Here is a 20802-nt window from a genome sequence, read left to right on the forward strand (position 1 = left end):
CCCTACAGCCCTGCCAGGGGACATGGAAGCACAGCCTTGAATGGAATGCCCTAACCCAGTGGGATTAGAAGAAGGGAACTGAGGCAGTCCGTATCCTGACAGGTCACTCAGAATTCAGCAGCCTGGGGAGAATCTCATTGTCCTAATGCGCTGTGGGAGGATGGGGTAGTTTTCACCCTTTGAGTGGACATACACCAGTGATCAGAGTCTGTTTTCTGTAGACCCTCCTTTCAGTCTTTTCCATGCTCATTGTTTTATTAATATCTTCCATACAAACAACTAAAAAAACCCAGGGAAAAATAAAAATAAAAAATATGCCACCATAATATTCCCTGCTGCTCAGTGATATTCCCCCCTTCCAGCGCTCTATGAAGGGCACACAGACATAGGTTAGAATCAGCAAGTAGGGGCTAACCGCCATGGAACAGCTCACCCCAGAAATACAAGGCTCCATGTGTTACATCTGTTTGGTGGGTAGCAAGTATAGTGCCCTGGATACTTCTCTGCCCTGGTACAAAACCTGTCGCAGGATGGAGAGCAGAGGCAATGTGCCTGCCCTAGTCTGAGGCTCTTGGAAGTCGGCTAGGTCCAAGGTGCAGGGCAGATCAGGCCTGAAGGCTGCTTTACATTGCGACTGCTACAATAGCCTTCCAGGGCCATTGCAGCTCTACAGAATAGCCAGGGGATAGGCATGTTCTGACCCTACCCTGTAAATCCCTGACACCTCCCTGATATGTTACCTGTGTCCATACCTGGCAGAAAGGTGCCCTACCACTGGGGTCTCCCCCATAGGGCCTTGTGGCTGCTTGGGTTCGTATAACCGGGCCAAAAGGCACTGATGGTTTCCCTCCAGCAGAAGTATTTTTATCTTTATCACTAATGTACTCATGTGGGTGCTGGATCATCCCAGTTCTGTGGGTTCAGCTCTTGTTCTTTTTAAGCTAGATAGTTAACTTTAACGTGCCAGATCTTCCCTCTCCTAGAGAGGGCTCATATGTAGAGATTGGTACCCTGCAGTACTGTGTCTGCACTGACCCCTGCTTTGCAAGTGGAGCCCAGCTCTTCAGTAATGTCCTTCCCTAGAGGATGTAGAAAGAAAGACCCCTGATTTATTAGCACTTAGAAACTATGGGATGCGTAAAACAAATTCAACATGGGAACAAAGCAAAAATACAAACACTGTCATGGCAACTGGCTTATGGCTGAGTGAAGGAACCAATTATTTCCATTAATCAACATGCTGAGAAGGTTTAAAATGCAACTTTGAAAAATCAGGCTAGATCTCAGAAAAAACTTTATAAAAGCTCTGTTGCCAGGGGAGACTGTGAATCACTGTCACGGGGGATTTTTAGGACAGACACTAGACCTCTGTTCCTAAGGCAGAATGAAATCAACCCTGCCCTCATGCAGGTAGACAGACTGGTATAGTGTCTCTTCCATCCCCAAGCAAGGGCCAAATCCTCAGCGGGTGTCAGTTGGCTTAACTCCATTGGACAGAGCTGCAGTGACTCACACCAACTGAGGAGCTGGCCTCCCAGCTGAAAGGGAAGCTTAGCTTGGTCTGAAACTGACCTTCAGAGAAGTATTCATACCACAGTGAGGATAGGCAGAATAAATGCTTATCCAGACAGACAGGTGATATTGAGGACAGAGAGAAAATGAGGAGAGAAGAGGATTGTTATGTTCAGTTGGCCTTTTTCTTCCCTCTCCCTCAATCTCCATTAGTTCAGACAGGAACCATGACAGTAACTTGGAGGGGCAGTTCTGTTCAGAATGGGATAACTGTGTACAAATGTCATCATGGCCTCTATGTTAATTATGTCTCTGACTCAGGTCGAAAATGCTCCCTTTTCAAGCCAAGAGAGCTTTTCCCCCTAGCTGCCCATGTCCCAAACTCAGCCTGGGTCTTGAAAGTCAAGCTGGGTTCGTTCTGGGTCAGGCATCCTCATCACCAGTAATAAAGATTCACTGTCTTCCGAGGTGTTGCACAGGGCGGAATATGGAACTGAGTAACAAAGGCTGTTGGTGTTTTGAGTCAGAATAGACTCCAGCTCACAGCTCCCCCTACCATAGCTTGGTTTCAATCCCTTGAGTCAGCAGCTCTGACTCCGGTTACTCAGAGGGAACAGTTTAGTGGAATAAGGTGTCACATTACCTGTATTGCCAATCCCAAACAGTCAAACTAATGATCCAGGCCCCCAAGACTCATGAGATTTTTACAAATAAATAAATCTGGAGTTATTTTCTTTGCCTTCTGGTTTCTGAGCCTTTAGGGGGCACTTGGGTCAGGTTTTCAGACTTTTCCCTGCTCACACAGGGGAAATGAAAGCTGCGATTCTCACTTAATCCCTGACCCTAGAGCTGGGGCTGTAAGAAAAACACCCAGTATTGCGAGCAGTGTCCCATATCACACTGGGGAGCAGAAGCACACTGTCTGGCTTAAAGCTAGCTCAGGTATGTCTACACATGTTACAATCACATCTCCCATTGCTGTGTAGACACACCCACTGTCTCATAGTCCAGTCTCCCTTCACAGGCTGTGTGATGCTGGTTTGTGCCCCTTGAGGCTGCAGACAAGGGAGAACAGTAAGTAACTTACGCTAGCTCCTTTTCATCACTCGATTACTCAGACATGCTTTTTGCTGCATGCTACTATTTATTGCCATTACATGGGATTAGATGTAGCCTTTTATCACCACCATAAAGTGACACTCCGGTGCTGCCAGTAACAGGTGGCGCAGGATCAGAGCTGCTACTGGGGCGGAGAGGTTAAGGCTGGCTAATGCAAATGCTATTAAGGCTGTTACCACTGACAAAAGCAGAACAATACACTCCTGAAAGCCTCGCCACAATTCCCTCTTTCAAAGGCAATGAGGAGGCACAGCCACAAACGCAGTTGTTCTATTCAACTGTCTGGGGCCTTGTTTGTTACTTTGCCATCTTCCCTGAATAAGTTATGTCTGTTGGGATCTCTGTCGGTACAATACCAGAGGAACGTATAGTGTCTTGAGTAGCTGGAGTGGCAGGAGATGCGGTGGCTCAGGAATGAGGTCTGTTGGCAGACGTGTGAGGAGCCTGGGGGACTGGACAGTTGAAGGTGCTGCAGGCCAGAACTGAGATGCACTGACAGAGTTTCTGAGGCGCATAGAGCTGGAGCAGAAGGGGATGCTGCATGCTAGGCTTGAGGTGCATTGGGAAAGCTGTATGGGTGCCCCAGAACGGGGATAACAGGAGATGCAACAGCTCAAGTCAGGATTGAAATACATGGGCAGAGCAATGTAGGAGGAACCCATGAGTGGAGCAGTGAGGGATACTACCTAGGTCAGTGCGGAGGTGCACTGGCAAAGCTACGTGGAGTCCTCAGAACTGGAGCAGCAGGACATGCACGAGGGCAGCAGGTGGGCTGAGGTGCATTGGCAGAGCAGTGTGCAGGGGCCAAGCTTGAAAGAGCAGGGAGTGCAAGAGAACAGGTGAGGACTGAGATGTTTTGATGCTATGCAGGGGAAGTTCACCAGGCCCCTATGCACAGTCGGGTTAGCTCAGGCCACTTCAGATAGTTCTTTAATTCCATGAGCACAAAATGCATTTATATTTTAAAACAAATAAAATATAAAAGCATTAATCTGTTGATGAACACAGAGGGTTAGACCCTTAGATCTCCTTCATGTTATTCCTTTATGCCCTGTCTTTTTGGCAAATCTTAAAGAATGCTTAAATCTCTTCTCCTCTTGCAATAACCAGGACGCTGAAGGAGGTGGCCATGTTTAACTTGGGGTGGCTGAGCTTACTGAACTTATCATGAGAGCCAGAGGGTGCAGTGTTATTTACAGTGACTTCCTTCCCAGAACAGCAGTGAGCTATATACCACAATCCAGCCTGACATCTCATTTGTCTGGGCTGCTGCTGGGAGATCCCGGAAAAGCTAGTGGAGGTTCCTGGCAAGTCTTTCCCATTAGGTTCTAGTTAATAGGAGTTACGAGCATGGACGGATCCAAGACTAGAGACCCTCCCTCTGATTACTTTTTTCCTTTGCCAGCCAAGGAACGTGGAGTGATTACTTTTTTCCTTTGCCAGCCAAGGAACGTGGAGCCTTTAAGATGCTGTGCTCCCTGCCTCCCACAACATAATGGGGGGAGGGATAGCTCAGTGGTTTGCTAAACCCAGGGTTGTGAGTTCAATCCTTGAGGGGGCCATTTAGGGATCTAGGGGAAAACTGGGGATTAGTCCTGCTTTGAGCAGGGGGTTGGACTAGATGGCCTCCTGACGTCCCTTCCAACCCTGATATTCTATGATTTTAAGTGTTAATAAGAGCTGGGAACACTCAGCACTTTGCAGGAGCCAAGCGTACCAGCAAAGCACATTAAGACTGTGAGCTTTTTGGGGCAGGGACTGTCTTTGCTCTGTGTTTGTCCAGTGCCATGGAGTGCCATGACGGGGGCTCCTACATGTTACGGCAATACAAATAATAAGCAAGAAGAATGACAAGTTTGAGAGAGTTATATTAGGGGTGAGGAGGCAGTTTCTTGCTCCGACCTTGTTTTCAGGGGCTTATACCCCACTCAAAACCCCCTCGCTCTTTGGGTTGAAATTCCTTCTGCTCGTTCACAGGCACAATGTCATTGGAACGGCTGCTAAAATTCCAGCTGGCTGTTGCCAGAGTCCTGGTGAAAACCCCTTGACCCTTCGTGCTGGTTCATCCTTGTGGGCAAAGACTTGTTCCCCCTCTGGCTGAGGCTGTGCCGCAAGAGTTTTCCCTGCAGACCTGAAGGAAGCACAGAAATCCTGTCTCTCCCTTTTCTGTGCTCTAGCAAGCCCCTCAGAAAGAAAGCACCTCACCCTATAAATATTTTAAGAGCTCAGCGGGGCTGGTGTGTGTGCTTTGCTGTTGTTATGGATCTTGCCCCAAGAGGGGAGTTCTAATAATAGATCCTGTACTGTGGAATGAGAGGGCAAGGGGCTGATTCTTAGAAGAAAGCTGTTTGTCTATACAAGAGATTATACAAATTCACTCATGTTCCCGCAGGGTATTAAAGGGGAAATGAAGCAGGATGTAATGCCTGCTGACAGCAGCTGATCACAGGCCCCTTTTCCCCTACAAACCCACAGTGCTGTGCTTTTAAGAAAGATGCACCTTTTATTCAGACAGATCGGCATCACCGGTTCCTTTGGATTCAAAGCTTCAAGACTTCGTAGAATTTCAGGCCAGAGGGGACCATTAGATTATCTTATCTCCCATGTAACACAGGCCATAGAATCTCAGCCAATTATTGAGCTCAATAATGAGGATGCACCTATCCCTTCTGCCTTGCTGTCCATGCGTCCTTCGTCCTGATCACACTTGGCCTGATGAAAAGTTGGCCAGACACAGCCTTCTGGGTTGCATTTTCCTATCTGCCCAGCCTGGAAACCCCACGTTTCCTCATGGAGCTCTGACTTCTTCTCTCCTCCTTTCTGACAGGAGTAGGCAGCCATCATGGTCAACATCCCATCCCCGTTGCAAAAAGGGTAACTGGGGCTGGGGACAACTTTGGTGGAACTCGTCCCCACTCCCATCCCCCAAGACAGCTAAAGTTGTAGTGCAGATGGACTCTTCATTAACTGGATTGTGCAGCAATGCTCTGGGCGCCCTGGGTGAAAGGTGCTAGAGAGACACAACATAGAGTTATTACCCGAGTGATGCATGGCTTCTCAAGGAGCTGGAGGCAGGGGACAAAGCACTATTAAGCCTGGTGGGCTGGAGGAAGTTCACCTGCAGTGACGCTGAGGCCTCGTGTCTGCACGTGCAGACTGAGGCTCCGATTCAACAAAGCCCTTTTGCACGTGCATAAGTGCTTTGCTGAATCAGGGCCTAAAGAGCGCAAAACTCATCCATGGGGACAGTACAGATCAAAGCCTCCCATTCAGCTGATGCACCATCAGTCACTGGGTACTGTGCTCCTGAGCGCAAGGAAGGCAGCCAAGCATCAAAGGGGGGGACCAAGGAGGAGCTGCCACAAGGCACTGAGCTTCCAATTCCCAAGCCACAAAGTGATCCCCTTTTAAAACCCCTCTGCCACCCATACAGCGTATCGCCACCCCAGAGCTTGCCAGTTCTTTCCCCAGAGCGCCTAGCATCACTGCCCCAGGCAACAGCAGCATGCATGGGGACTCAGAATGGCCTTTCATCTTGGCTATTCTAGCTGTCCCAAGGACACTGAACTCAAACCACAGATACTGGGCAAAAGCATGTAAGGTGAGGCGATAGGATTTTCCCATCTTGAGAGAAGTCAGATAACTCATATCCAGCATGGTCTCCATTGGCCAGTGCAACTGGTTGGGCTGTGCCATCCACCCCAGCAGGCAGGTGAGAGTTCCAGTGAGAACTTTCAGAGCTGGCAGCAGTTCAGGGGTGAGACAGGCCTGGTTGGGGAGTTAACTCCCAACTGCCAGGTATTTTAAAGGGGGTGGGGGGTAGCTGTAGCTCCCCAAAATGTTTCCCCAGGTGAAAGGAGATGGCTGTGTTTGCTTCAGCTCCCATTCCCGACCTAGCCCCTGTAGCTTCACTGTAGTGCCAAAGGGCCCAGTTCTCAGTGGCACACAACTCTGCCAATGGAGAGGAGCCTAAATATAGGTGGGAATGCTCCCTTCCTCCCCCAGGAACACCTTTTTGCAGAGGGTCTCCCTTCCTGCTGCAGAGCTGACATAAGCCTTGCTTTCAGCCTCTTGCATACTGAGTGTGTGCGTCAAGGGTGTGCACTGCCCTGTGGCTATTCTCTGGTTCCCAGGGCCCATGGGAAGCAGAGTATAAACTATAGCAGTCCAGAGGCTGCTCTAACTTACACCCAGGGCCAGGCAGGCTCCTACATAGCCCCAGAATACAGGAAGCACAAAGGTGGTTTAATGCCACCTTCCCCCATCATCCACCCTCCATCCCTGCCCCAAGCACAAGAACAGAGCAGCCAGGTTCAAAGTATCTCCCTTTGTAAAGGAAGGTGGGGTTTTTCTGCCTACCTCTGTGGAGAAATCTAGCGTTGTGTTTAACTTTTGAACTTCCCTCCTTCCAGTCAGCCGAGGAGTGGCCACTTGATCTGGGTGGAATGTCTAAGCCTGAGGATAGAAAAGGGAACCCTCTCAAAAAATGCCTGAAGTGCCAGGTAGAGCTGGGCAGAGCCTCCTTCAGTATGCAGGGCCTATGTCCTTGCTGCAATGCCAAGGCAGGAGAGGACCAAAAGAATCAGAAAGGCAAGAGGTAAGGAAGCAAGCTTAACAAGGGGGAAGAACGCTTGAGTGCAGTGTAGCCATTTTATCCACTGCCATCTGGCAGTGGCACCTAGGGCTGTGTTTGTATCAGTAACATTGATGTAGCCTAAACATGTACGCGGCTGTTCCCTGCCCCAAAGAGCTTCCAGTCCAACTCCTGCAAAAACAGTATCCCCAGCCATAGGCCAGGGACAGAGGCAATGGCCAAAAGATTTGGAACACAGAGGCTTTGTGAAAGCAGGGAGATTTGAAGAGGGAGGTGAAGGCTGGCTCATGGAAATGGGAGTGTGTTTAGCTACTGGCGGGCAGCCTGGAGGCAAGGGCAAAGCAGAAAGAGGGATTTGGCAAAGGGAGCAGCTGGCTGAGGGAGGACTGCAGAGGTGCGAGATGGGGTGAAGGATGAAATAATAATGTAGATTGTCAGAGCACTGGATCAACATGAACTAATTTATCCTCCCACGCCCCTGCTACGCAATGTCCCCATTTACAGAGGGGGAAGCTCAGGCACAAGGGAAGTGACTTGCCTGAGGTCACACAGCAAACCACATCCATACTGGGAGTTCCTGTCTCCTAGGGCTGTGCTTAATCCACTAGACCACGCTGCTTCGGCAAATGAAAGCAGGGAGGCAGTCAGGGCTGGAGTTGTGAAGAGCCTTGAGGGGGATGTGTGTCCAAATCCAAAGGTGGAGTCTTGCTTCTGACCAGACTGAAGGAGATGAAACGCAGTCTACGTGGATGTGGGGAAGGGCTTGCTGAGAGTGGACACCTCTGTTTTACTTTAAAGGTGTATATTGGTACAAACCAGATTTTGCTGGAGGAATCTGTACATTACTCTGTGCTGTCATCTCTTTTGGCCTGAGCGGTTAGACAGCATTCAGGCTCTTGCAGGTTGTCTCCGTTAGGAGAAGAAATCAGGGACAGTCAGGTATTTCTTTATATACGCTCTTTGTAAATAAACTGGATTAAATTGCAGCAAGGGAGGCTTAGGTTGAACATTAGGAAAAACTTCCTTTCAGGGTGGTTAAGCACTGGAATAAATTGCCTACAGAGGTTGTGGAATCTCCATCATTGGAGATTTTTAAGAGCAGGTTAGACAAACACCTGTCAGGAATGGTCTAGATAATATTTAGTCTTGCCATTAGTGCAGGGGATTGGACTAGATGACCTCTCGAGGTCCCTTCCAGTCCTATGATTCCCTCAGGGTCCTATTTCCCTGAACACAGCAGGAATCAGACAGGAGGTTCACAGTTCTAAGTCTCTTTCCAGCTAGCACTCTACCCAAAAAGCTGTCCCTCTTGGCTTTTTCTCAGGGCCATAATACCACTGCTTCTCTTCCTGTCTGCTTGACTTTCCTGCTGCCTTCTCTGTCTGCTTCTGCTCAGAGACACATCTGCCTCCATCAAATAATACACAGGGAAACCTCTCTGCCCACAGAGCTCGGTTTCTGCCTAGCTTTTTATATGATCTGCGTTTTTGTTGGCGACCCCTATGGTTTCAGCTGCCTTACTTGAAAAAGGAGCTTAGCTGCTTCTTAGTTTATCCTGATTGAAGGGCAGCCGTTAAGTCCACCAGCTTCAGTGAGGTTTCACCCAATTTCCAAGACTCTGTCCAACCTGCAGAACTACCAGCTGGATTCCTCTCCTAGCCAAGCATCCTGTCACGGGTGAAGGCTAAGTGCTGCAGGGTTGTTTGAATGGTAATTGCTATGTAAAAATTCCTGCTTAGCCAGTTCTCCTCGGGATCCAGGGGAGGGTAGTGCAAACCCAGCAATTAAAAGGCAGCTTGTCCAGTCTCATGGGGAGGGAGCTCATCCTGGAAGGGTTAGCCCACATCATTGGCGGATTTCCTGAACAGCTCATCCTGGTGCCTGCCAGGAGCAGATGAGTTATTCTCCAAGGTCTGCTCTACACTTCCCAAGGGTGAAATTTGCTCTTTGCAAAGAGCCAGCACCAGTCCTAGACATCCAGTTGCACTTTGGCCCTCTGTACAAGGGTGAATAGCACACAGAAAGCACTTCCACCAGTACTAGCATCAGCGAGGCTGCAACAGTGCTGGACCACTGTGGGGAGAATGTCTGAAAGCCCTCAATGAGGACTGATATGTAGCCCTAGGTAGCACCCATCCACGGATGTTAGCTGCTCTTGTCTTGGGCTGAAAGTGGCTCCAGGCTAGGGCAGACAAGATCTGCTGCCTGATAGGACCAGGTCCATCGCTGAGCATAGCTCTATCGCTTGGATCAGGAAGGCAAGTTAGACCCGGTGTCCCAGTTCAGGTCCATCTCTGAGTGTTAGCTGGTTTTACATTTACTGTGTGGACTCCCAGACTTTATGCTGAGTTTAGCCATCTCCCACACGTTCTGTTACATCTTAATAAAATTCATTGTTTGTTCTATTACTCTCCCCCGCTTAGTCCCCCTGTTCTCCATGGGATTGTCATACATCCGCAACCCCGGACAAAGGTAAGGGGGAAAAGGGAATTAACTGCTGAGTTGCTACTCTGACTCAGAGAAGGAGAGAGGGTCAGGGTGGATCTACCTAGCAGAAATTGCCCCATTTCAGCCAGAGAAGTGGGATGCCCAAAAGAACAGGTGAGTTTGGGGTAAGGGACTGCAGCTTCTTAGGCTGCTGTTGAATTTAGGAGTGACACTGACTGAGGCAGAGCAATGAAACTACTCAAAATGCAGAGGACAAGTCAGTAAAGACAGGGAATTAATTATTACTCCAGCTCTGTTGTTTCATGAGCAAGGAATAATAAGCGCATGCCAGAGAGTGTGTTTGTCAAATCAAGATGATCTCCACAGAGCAGGTGAGTGGAAAAGGTGGAGGTCTTCCCCTCAACCCTCTGCCATTGCAAAGCTTCTGCTGTCAGCAATGAAGCCAGATTCACAGGGCAGGAAATGATGTCTCAGCTCTTTAGGCAAGGGACTCACTCACTGGTGCCCATGTCCCCTGCTGGATAACATCATCATCCCCCCAGAGCTGAACTGAAGGACTCCTCTGTTCTGGGAAGGTAGAGAGGTTTGTGAGAGGTGTTGAATGCTTAGTCTGAGAATCATCCAGACCACTTTGAACAGGGCCTCTGGTCTTAAATTACCCCAAAGCTCCGTTTCCACTGGAAAGTCTTCTGCACACACTTCCCTGTAACATACTGGTGCAGCAGCTGTTTATATGTTACTGTAAATGGCAAATGGGAAAAGAGATGCAGGCAGTGACCCTCCTGGGGTAGTCAGAGACATCTCTCTCTCTCTCTCAAAAGCCCAGGGATTTCTGTGCACTGGTGTGGATTAATAAACTGCTACACTGCATGCATACTTCCTCATGGAGTTCTTGGCAAGAGTCTGCCTCGTTTACAAATTCCCTCCTCCCCCTCGACCTGAAATGAATATTAAAAACAGACAGTAAAAGGTCAGGTTATGATATGAGACTAGATCCCAGTGTTCTCTAGATATCTCTAGCGTGGTGTTGTTTTCCACGGTGGTGTTGTTTCCAATCTCTGCTAGGCAGGGCAGGGAAGACCGTTCCTTCTTGCGACCGACAGATGTTAAGAGACATTTTCAGTGACTGAAATTTACCAATACACTAAGTTAGAGACTCATCTGCACCAGCCCGGAGATACAACATGCACAGTTACTATGCTGCCTTTTGAAAATCAGCCCCTAAGAACAAAATTAGGGTGATGTCTCATGGCTCCCCCTGGTTCTCTGTACAGAAACAGCTTCCCAATGAGAAGAGGGGCTCAGCCTGAGGCTTTTAAAGGGCTAGAAACCATGAAAAGTTTCCAAGGAATCGCACAGCCTTATCAGATCTGCTGGAAGCTTTCCCTAATAGTCCATTCCCAGTCGGATCCCAAGAAGCAAGCCCTGCCATGCAACAGAAAATGAGCCAAGTGAGCCACCTGCTGGTCAAGACGGGGCATGGCCAAGGATTCTAGTTCAGGAGACAGGTTTCAGAGTAGCAGCTGTGTTAGTCTGTATCCGTAAAAAGAAAAGGAGGATTTGTGGCACCTTAGAGACTAAAAAATTTTGCATCCGATGAAGTGAGCTGTAGCTCACAAAAGCTTTATGCTCTAGTAAATTTGTTAGTCTCTAAGGTGCCACAAGTACTCCTTTTCTTAGTTCAGGAGAGCCTCATCAACCCAAGCCGATGCTGCCCATGATTTGCACAGTGTCTTCCCCTTTTCCAGAAATGCTCCAAGAGCAAAGTCTCCACACGCTGACCCATGACTTTTCCAAATTGGCAGGACATTCCAGCGTACATTATGAAGCATTGCCCCAAATAATCAGAACTATTCTGTCAGGTGCATCAACCAACTAATGCTACATTCTCTCGGCCTTTTTTCTCACCAGCTCCTCCATTTGTGGAATGCAGCCATTCACAACGTGCCATGCAGCCGTCAGTGCAGATGCGTGAGGTTCCATGCTAAGATCAGATTTGTCTTTAGTCTCACGTCATGGGCAATTTGTTGAGATCAAGATCCTTCTGGAAAGATCTCCCATCCCACCCACAGGGCCAACCCTGCATCTCCTTCCAGGAACTACTGCATAGGGCATGTACACATGGAGAAGTTGTATTGGAAAAGAGCTAAGAAACAAATGGAAATGCAAATGTTTGAATACAGTGTGAGGGTGCTGCATTAGGTCGCCCCCCCCCCCCTCATTCTGTACCTGGGCTGTTTGCATCCTGTCCCTACATTTTGGACTTTCCATGTATTTATCTGCCTGTGTGCTCTCCCACTGCTCTTATATCCCCTCCCCCCTGGCCCTGACACTTTGCAAGTTAGCCCAGGATGCCTATGTGTTTGCATCCCCTCCCCCCTTCAATTTTGGTTTCATCTGCAGATATAGCTCAGGGTTGAATTTATGCCAAAAGAAATGTGCCTGCCAAGGAAAGAAGTGAAGCTGCTGCAGAGGGGGGCAAAACAGCCCTTGGAAACCCTTCAAGAATCCTTGCCTGGGCTGCAGTCACTGTGTGAACAATGACAGATACTTCCCCATCGCAAGAGAAGCCATTCTGTGCTCTCCGAGAACCACTGGTCTAATGCATTTGGACTCGGTGCCTTTACAATGTAAAGCCAATTCTCTGACTAGGGGCGAGGGCAATAGCTGATCGTGCTTTCCCAGCAATTCTAACTGCTGGAGGCTGAAGTGGTGGAAGGAGAAAGAAAAAGAAAGATGAGAAAAGCAGCAGCTATGATCTCTTTCCGGGGGAGCAGGAATGCAGACTGCTAACTTTCCTGCCTGGAGCACTGTGTTAGAATTCTTGGAACGCTGATAGCCAGGGAAATCCTGAATGGTAAGGAAGTGAGGAATCCTGACAGGAATTGATAATTGGTTTTGTGAATAGCTCTTGAATCATGTGGTTTCTTTCCGGTGCCGCCCTCCAGCTCCCCGTCAAACCCTGTTACTAATGCACTGGGAGCTCTGCCAACGATCCTGTGCAATGCTGCACAGGACAGCAGGGCTTTGCACTGTGCACTAATGAGCAAGTCACTGGCTTCTGGGAAGTGTCATTCTCATGGTGAGGCCTGCAAACTGATAGTTATGGGATAACATCATGGCAGCATGCTAGGGAAAAGGCCAGGACTTATTCTAGCCAGAGGAGGAACTTCCTTCCCCAAATACTGACTGCAGGGAAAGCGGTGCTGCTGGCGCTGGGGAAACCAGGCAAGAGGTAGAGAATAACCAGAAGCATGAACACAGTGGTTGCAGAGGCTACGTCGGCTGGAGGAAGGTAATGGTGGGGAGGTTAAGAAAAGTGAGGTGAAGTTACAGAAAATCCTATTTTCTTCTCTCCCTGGAGGTGGGGGGAGGCCGCCCTTTTGTCCTCAACTACAGGATCTCTCCGTCGATGTAGTTCCAGTGGTGCAGACCAGTTGCTGGTGCTTTTTTATCGAGACCTGCTGTGAGCGGGGCTGGATGACAGGAAAGTAAAAACACACACGTCCAGTCTACACAAGCGTCCCCTCCATGGCTAGCACCAGTGCTGGAGCAAAGGGAGAAGAATTTCAGTCTTCAGCATAAAAGCCACCATAAACATACTGCTTGCCATCTTCCCTCAGAGGAGTTTTCCTTGTCTAAGGCATATTGGGGTTATGAGATTAGCCACTGCACCTCCCGTTATATCTTCCAGGGCAGGGGCAGTGGTTGTTATTTAAGGAGTAGCAGAAGAGCACATATGCTGTAGAGACAAGATTCTTGCCCTGAGGAGCTTACAACCTAACCTGACACAGGACAATTGCCAAGGGAAAGAGTGGGGCAATATGACAATCCCCCTCCCAGCCACTCCCTCTGCCTTCTGGAGCTGATAACTGAAGTGAGACTTCCATTAGCAGCGATTTCTGTGAAATGCACAGGGAAAGGACTGACTCGTTTCATTCCCTTCACTCACTCTCTCCTTCCTCGAGGTATCAGTGCTGCACGCCTGACTCCATGCAAGCCAGTGGGAGTTTCACCTGATCAGGTGACCAGGGTCAGGCCCTCCCCAAACTCCTGAGCTGCTCGGAGGGCAGTAGCTTGCATTTCCTGTTTGGAATATTTGCAGAGTCTAGGATTTTGAGAAGCAGATTCCACTGTAAAGTGTGCAAAGGCCCTTCTTCAAATCCAACATCCAGCAACTGAGCCAACCCCAGCACTTCCTAAAACGACATTAACACTCGGAGTCACATCAGCAGCTGAAACGTACCAGTTTTATAAACATTTCCCTTGAGGCTGAGCCATCCGGTTAAAACTCAGGATGAAGGAGTATTTAACCTTAATCCTCAATTTCTTCTCTATCTCTCTACCCAACTCTCCCCACCAACCATCACCTTAGCCTCCTGAGGTCACATGATAATGATTTTTATTTCTCTGTGGGTCTGACTCTCAGGTGCGGCTGGCCTGTGTTCAGGGCAGGACCCAAAGAGAAAGGAAAAGTTGGCTTTTATGCTCTCTTGGTAGCTCTGCAATTCTTTGTTCAGCCCCTGGAGTCATTTAGAGCAGCTTAGAGCTCTCCTAACTTAGGTTGGGTCACCTATGGCCCCAAGCAACTGTTCTAGCACCTGGAAATAGTCAGAAAAGAGAGATTCTCCAGCCAATCCTTTTCACTGGCCACTCCCCTTATCAGCTGGCCAGGGCTGCTGAGTTTAAGGCTTGTTTGTCAGTGGAGCAGCACAAAGGGGCCGTACCATACTGAAGAAATAGGCTTGCATTTCCACAGCCTGAGAAAGTCACCGCTGTGGGCCCTTGGAATGAGCTTGGCAGAGTTAAACCTAGCCCTAGAGTACATAGGAGGGCTCCATTTACTTCAGTGGGGAATTTGGCCCTCAGGGGCTCCTTCAGAGCAGGTCTGTCCATTGTGGCAGCAGGCCCTGCTTTGTTTATTACAAGCAATGGGGAGCTCAATAGCTGATGGGTATTTTTCTGCTGCCAAGACACATGGGTTGGAGAGAAGAATATATCTGTACTGCTGAAGGTGAAAGTCCTTTTTGGGGCAGTCAGTTTTTAGCCCTGACTGTGTCCCCTTAAACTCATCAGTCATGAGTGTTGCAGCTGCTTTTTGGGTCACATGCCCAGGAAATTCTGTTTCATTCCTTTCTGTGGCTGGTAAGAGCTGAGGAGGGACAGGAGTAAGCACGTTGCTGCTGCTGCCAAAGCCTCCTCGAGCAGCTCATTTGCTTTAGAACTTGATACCCTGCCGAGCAGGCTGGGCACAATCCACTGCATAGGCAGAGGTCAGCTCAGTCCCTGAGAGATGGCACTCCCGGGCTCTCTTCTGAGCCAAATGCAGAATAAACAAGACATGAATGGATTTCAGTATACGGCTACTGCCAAAACGTGAGTTAGGCGCAATGAGCAGTTGCATCAGGAGGCAGTTCCTTTTCCTGGATGTCATTTCCTGGCACGGGTCCATCTGAACGTGGCATCTTTGGCAGCTCAATGCTGAGCACAGTCTGTGAGGGAACTAAATCAGTCTCCAACTCACGCGGAGCTTCACCCTAGGGGCATTTAACCACAAGTTGCAGAAACAGGTGGGTGCTGAGGAGTTGAATTTTAGCTTACGTCAGCAAGGCACTGGTAATCAGGACCCTGCTCAGAGCATTTCCAGCATCATCTAGGTGAAAGCTACTGCTTTCAGTGGCTCAGAATCAGAGAGAGAAATAATTGATAGTCTCTTACTTGCATGCGGATAAACTAAACACATGCCTAGTAAGCATGAACAGGAATCAAGAGTGCCAGATTTCCAGAGCAAAGGCAGAATTCCAAGTGAATTTCACAGCGAGCTCCATGCTTAAAGACAGTGTGTCTTTTCCATGGTCTCAGAGCCTGACAAAATCTCTGAACAGGGTGTGCTGTACAAACACTGACAAGTTACAGTCAACTTAAATGAAAAGGAGCAACTTAAATACAAACCACACCAGCAAAGGAGCTGGCTCAGGGAGTTATTGACATGGCTGAGAGGATCTGGCCATTCAAACAGTTCTCAGAAGTTGAGCACAGAAATAAGCCCCAGCGTCAAATGGCCCAGAAAGATCACAGAAGGTTTGAATTTCACACCTTTAATTCCTTATTGCCAAGCAGTTTAAATGAACACTTCATTATATACATTTCAAAATGAAACTGACAAACGCCAGCTGAGATCAGTATGGACTCAACAACCTAGCACTGCCTGCTCCAAGGGCCTTTCAGAGGAGATAGAAAGCAGATACCCTGACAATTTGTGGGTCCAAATTCAGCCATGGCATACAGAGGCATAACTCCACTGAGTGCAAGAGCTGAATCTGGCCCATGATCAAAGATCCCATGATGTTTTTTAGGAACAGAGGAAAGTTAGGGACAGGGTTCGGTAACATTGGAGCTCAAGTAATTAAAACCAAACCAGTTTCCATTCTCTCTGCAGACGCAGGATGAACCCTGCTATTCTCACATGCCTTGTTCTGACATTAGATCAAATCCTATCAGGGCTTTCTCTTTGCTGCTATCTGTTCCATGCCCATCAGAGCAAACACAGCCGAGTTGGAGGTCTTCTGTTGTGTGGTGCACACAGGCAGGTTGTTCAGGTGAAATTCACTCCCCAGCGAGATGACTGTTGCACCACTTCAGCCCTATAAGTGGTGCATGGGTGAAGCAGACAGGTGGTGGAGGTGGGGACTCCAGACCTGTTCCAAATAGACTGGTGTGGAAGATAGCAGGGCAGCGGCACTTTAGTGAATTTCATCCAAGGGACATCTCTGTGCACAACCCATTGCAGAAGGTCCTCCCTTCCCCCCAGCCTCCACTGACTATCCTCATAAGAACATAACAGGAAACAGCAAGGATAAAGTTATTTCTGCAGAAAGGGCACAGCCATTTCTCATGTTAATTCCTAAAGGAGAAGGCTAAAAAGGGACAGTCAAGTGCCTCATCTTCTTTGCTTCCAACTGCAGAGGGTGTAATAATGGTCAGACATTCAGGGGTGCTGATAAGAGACAGATCTTTATTGTCTGGCCCCGCTCACCAGACATAGGTCAGTGTTACAAGCAATGCCCTGTCACACGACAAAGGTTGTTCTCCTGCAAATCTAGTGGCGCTATTAGACGGCCCAAAGCAAAATTAACCAGAACTGTTTTTTTCATGCTGCAGTTAAACTCCACGTGATCATTTAACCTGAGTAGAGCTCGGAAGAGGATGTAGCAAGATTTCTCTGAGGACCCCTCACCTCAGGACTGTCTCTTCCCCACAGGGATTCCTATGAATTTGGAAATGCAAGCGAAGTAATGGAGATTGAGCCCTCGTACACTGACTTTATTTCCTGTGATCGCACTGGGCGGAGGAACGCTATCCACGACATCCAAGGAGACTCAACCACCATCAGCATGCGGAAGCTGGCAGGCGACATAGGCAAGCTCTCCATTGAAGGAGCAGGTAAGTGTGCAAGGTGAGGAAACTGACATGGGCTCCCTAGGCCTAGCCTGAAAGGCCAAGATATTCAACTCCATGCAAATTCAGGGAGTCAGGTGTGACCTGAAAAGCTCACAGCTGGAAAACCCAAGCACATTGAAGAGGAATGGTCCATTCTTTCCTAGTGTCACTGCCTTCTTATTTAATGGGTACGTTAGTCTGAACTCGTCCTTGTGAGCTCCTTACAGTGAGTCTGAGGGTGATTCAGGTTTTAATTCGTAACGGGTAAAACACTAACATGCTCCTGTCAAAGCTCTTTGTGTAAACCAGTTCAAGCGCTGATGTTTCTACTGCAGGGAACGTAATGGCAAAGGGCACCAGCAGGGCAAACTGACCCCCTATGTGCCAAAGGCTTTAGAATAATAGGCTCTTTGAAAACCTAAACAATAGTTATGTTTCTATGATTTTTAATAACAATAGAATTTTTTTATGTAATCTTTCCCCTGCAGGCATTCTGCTGCTGCTGCTGCTGTCACACATGCTGACCAGCAGGGAGCACTAAGGCCAGGGAGCCTAAAAGTGAAACCAACTCAAAGCAGTTTCAGAGTAGCAGCCATGTTAGTCTGTATCTGTAAAAAGAAAAGGAGGACTTGCGGCACCTTAGAGACTAACAAATTTATTAGAGCATAAGCTTTCGTGAGCTACAGCTCACTTCATCGGATCCACTACATGCATCTGATGAAGTGAGCTGTAGCTCACGAAAGCTTATGCTCTAATAAATTTGTTAGTCTCTAAGGTGCCACAAGTACTCCTTTTCTTTTTTCAAAGCAAAGTGACACTGATCAGTCTACCTGCCTGTTGTGTAAAAAGCACAAATGGGGACAGTAAAGTTTTTGTTTTTAACATTTCTTCCATTTTTGTCTTCTGAGCTTTGATTTGTAACAGGTTTGAAAACACATTTTTATCCCCTTTTTACCCTGATAATACCCCTTTAAGCATGTTACTAGTGGATTCTAATGTGATCCAGCAGCCATAGAGCAAATATATTGGCAGCAGGCTACCAGGAGTTTCAGAAGACATCCGAAAGAACTCACATTGCTTCCTTGTGTGACTCTGTAACTGCAATGTCCCCCGCTTAGAAAGCAATTGTTGCTCTAGCACTGCCCTACCTAAGCATCCCAGTATGTCATCTCAACCCCCTAAAACCCACTTTCGCACCCAGCCTCCCTCGTTCTAGAATAGCCTTTTGAAGTTTGGTGCATGTTACAGGTTGCATTCAGCAGCATACAGCCTGCTGCTTTTAGGCCAGTGGTTCTCAAACCTTTGTACTGGTGAAGCCTTTCAGATAGCAAACCTCTGAGTATAACCCCCCTTATAAATTAAAAACACTTTTTTATATATTTAACACCATTATAAATGCTGGAGGCAAAGTGAGGTTTGGGGTGGAGGCTGACAGCTCACAACACTCATGTAATAACCTCGCAACCCTCTGAGGGATCCCGACCCCTAGCTTGAGAACCCCTGTTTTAGGCCCAATATCTGGCCCCAGTGAAGTCAATGGTGGCTTTGCCACTGACTTCAGTGCGATCAAGATTTAGTCATTATTGGTCACTTCTTTGAATTTGGGTACATGGTTGTGTGTACATAAAACACAGCTGGCTATACAAGCACAGCAGAAGTAGTTTGCTGGTGACGGTTGGGAGTGTGAGGGAAGGGGTACAAGCTTCAACCTGACTGGTGGCTTCTCTTTTAGTGGAAGTCTTATCAATGCTCCTTTTCATTCGTTAGAAAGAATAAGGGCCACAGTCTCCTGTAGAGGGGCTAGATATACAACATGCTATTTTGGATCATGAAAGAGGGAGGCTAACATTTTGAGGCATTCCATCCCCTCCTCCTGAAATGGCTTCTGAAAACAACATGCTTAACTGAAAACCATGATAGAAAACCACTCTCATTCCCTCTAGTGAAGTTCCCAAGCTCTGCAGGAGGCAAGTACAGTGGGATCAGAGCATACAGCCTGCAGCCTCTTCTACTCGACCAACAGCCAGAGAGCAAGAGCCAGCCCTGCAGTGGTTCAAAATTGCTGGTCCAAGTCTCTCCTTGAAAATAACCCAGAGGCTTGCAAATTCTGTCTACTTCTCCAGGACCTGCTCTGGCATGAGCTTGGGCCACTAAACCCAACCGGGAGGCGGGGGGAATGGAGGTCTCAGTGCCTGAGCTCGAGCCTGGGTGGGAATGTCTACACTGCTATTTTTAACTCAGAAGGGTGAGCCCCTCACACCAAGTCAGTTGATGCAGGCTCTGAGGCTTGCTGCTGAGGGTTTTGTTCTGCAGTGCAGATGTACTCCAAGAGCAGTGGCGGCACAGATGGAGCGAGTAACCTTTTGTTCTCTTAGTCACAAATTTAATCCCCCTTGCTTCCTTTCGGTTTACAGGAAACCAAGCTGCTGCTTCTGCTTCTGAGAAGGAACCTGAAGTGAGACTCAAGGGGCAAGATGGCACCCCCACATCATGAGCATCGCAAGAGTCGGGGGTGGGGAAGGAAGGGTGGGAGGAGGAAAGAACTGTAAACACTAAATGGGAACGTTCCATCAAATTTCTTGACAACTGAGAGCCAAACCAGAACAATGAATTCTCCCTTTAAATGCTTCTGCTGCAACCATTCTGTTCAGATAACTGTAGGAAGCTCATCAGTGAGTGGTACATCCATGGAACTCTACTCCCATCTAGAACAGCTTAGAACAACACTGCACGGGTGGTAGTCACATGACCCACTCTCAAAGTGCCTCAGTAGCAATTTTCCTCTACAGGACATTTAAAATCTACACTTCAGCCTTTACTGTATAAGGTACATTTTCTACTCTGTACATTTAGACTATTTATTTATTTCCTGTTCCCATAGATTAGAGATTTCGGTGCTTCCCTTACTTCACCTTCCTTCTGTATCCAGCTTAGAGGTGAATGGATATTTAGCGCTGCCTATACAGACACCTGGAGTCATGGGGATCAGCTGGGGAGGGGTGACGGGAGTTCCTGCTGCATTAATATTGAACACTATTAACCTGTGCTGCTACTTTTTGGGAATCATAAAAGGACCAAAGCTCACAGGTGCATGGACAAACTCCACCTGCAGGCTCAGCAGCACCACACATGGACACCATTTGGCATTGTAGGGTTTTCAGATACTGTTAGAAGAAGGGCAGAAGAGGCTTTTTTGTGTGTTGTGACAGTTGATAAAATTCAGATTGATCTCTTCCAGATTCCATCTAGCTCCAAGGTATTTATTTCTGGAAAAGTTTCACATGCTCTCACTTCGGAGACATTTTTCATGGTAAAAATTGTTTGATAAACTATAAGCTTGTTGTAATAAAGAACACACAACTCTCAGATAATAAAGTTGAGTGGGGTTTTTCTGCAATTATCTGTTCCCCCCACTTCTATTTCCTGAAACGTGGAATCACAAGCTCATCACACTAGATCACATCTATGTTGGGAACAGAGGGAAAGGAGCTATTTCAAATGACACCAGTGCTGTCCAGCTTCATATGCTCCCAAGTGCTGGAGCAACTTCCAGCTGAGAGTGGACTGGAAGCCGGGCTCAATAAATGCAAATTAATCCACTAGTTTGACACCAATGTCCTCCTATTTGCTAGAGACCAACTCCCCTGGCAGTGGTTATTTGATGTCTCTAGGATTTTCATTTGAACTTT

The 20802-nt window shown here is 47.9% G+C and overlaps 1 protein-coding gene across 4 annotated transcripts in view; it reads left to right on the forward strand.

Moving 5' to 3' along the window:
- PKIG (cAMP-dependent protein kinase inhibitor gamma) overlaps positions 1–20478 on the forward strand; it is a 30314-nt gene extending 9836 nt beyond the window's left edge. For 3 of the 4 annotated variants that reach the window (XM_077832062.1, XM_077832063.1, XM_077832061.1), the window contains exons 3-4: positions 16935–17116; positions 19528–20478. In XM_077832062.1, coding sequence (XP_077688188.1) covers positions 16969–17116; positions 19528–19607 — 228 coding nt within the window. In that variant the 5' untranslated portion in view covers positions 16935–16968 and the 3' untranslated portion in view covers positions 19608–20478. Of the gene's footprint in view, positions 1–16474; positions 16719–16834; positions 17117–19527 lie in introns of those variants that run through there. The other variant, XM_077832064.1, reaches the window with a different exon arrangement.
- Positions 20479–20802: the final 324 nt, after the last annotated feature.

Source organism: Eretmochelys imbricata, chromosome 13 (genome assembly GCF_965152235.1).
Source record: "Eretmochelys imbricata isolate rEreImb1 chromosome 13, rEreImb1.hap1, whole genome shotgun sequence".
Taxonomy (NCBI): Eukaryota; Metazoa; Chordata; order Testudines; family Cheloniidae; genus Eretmochelys; species Eretmochelys imbricata.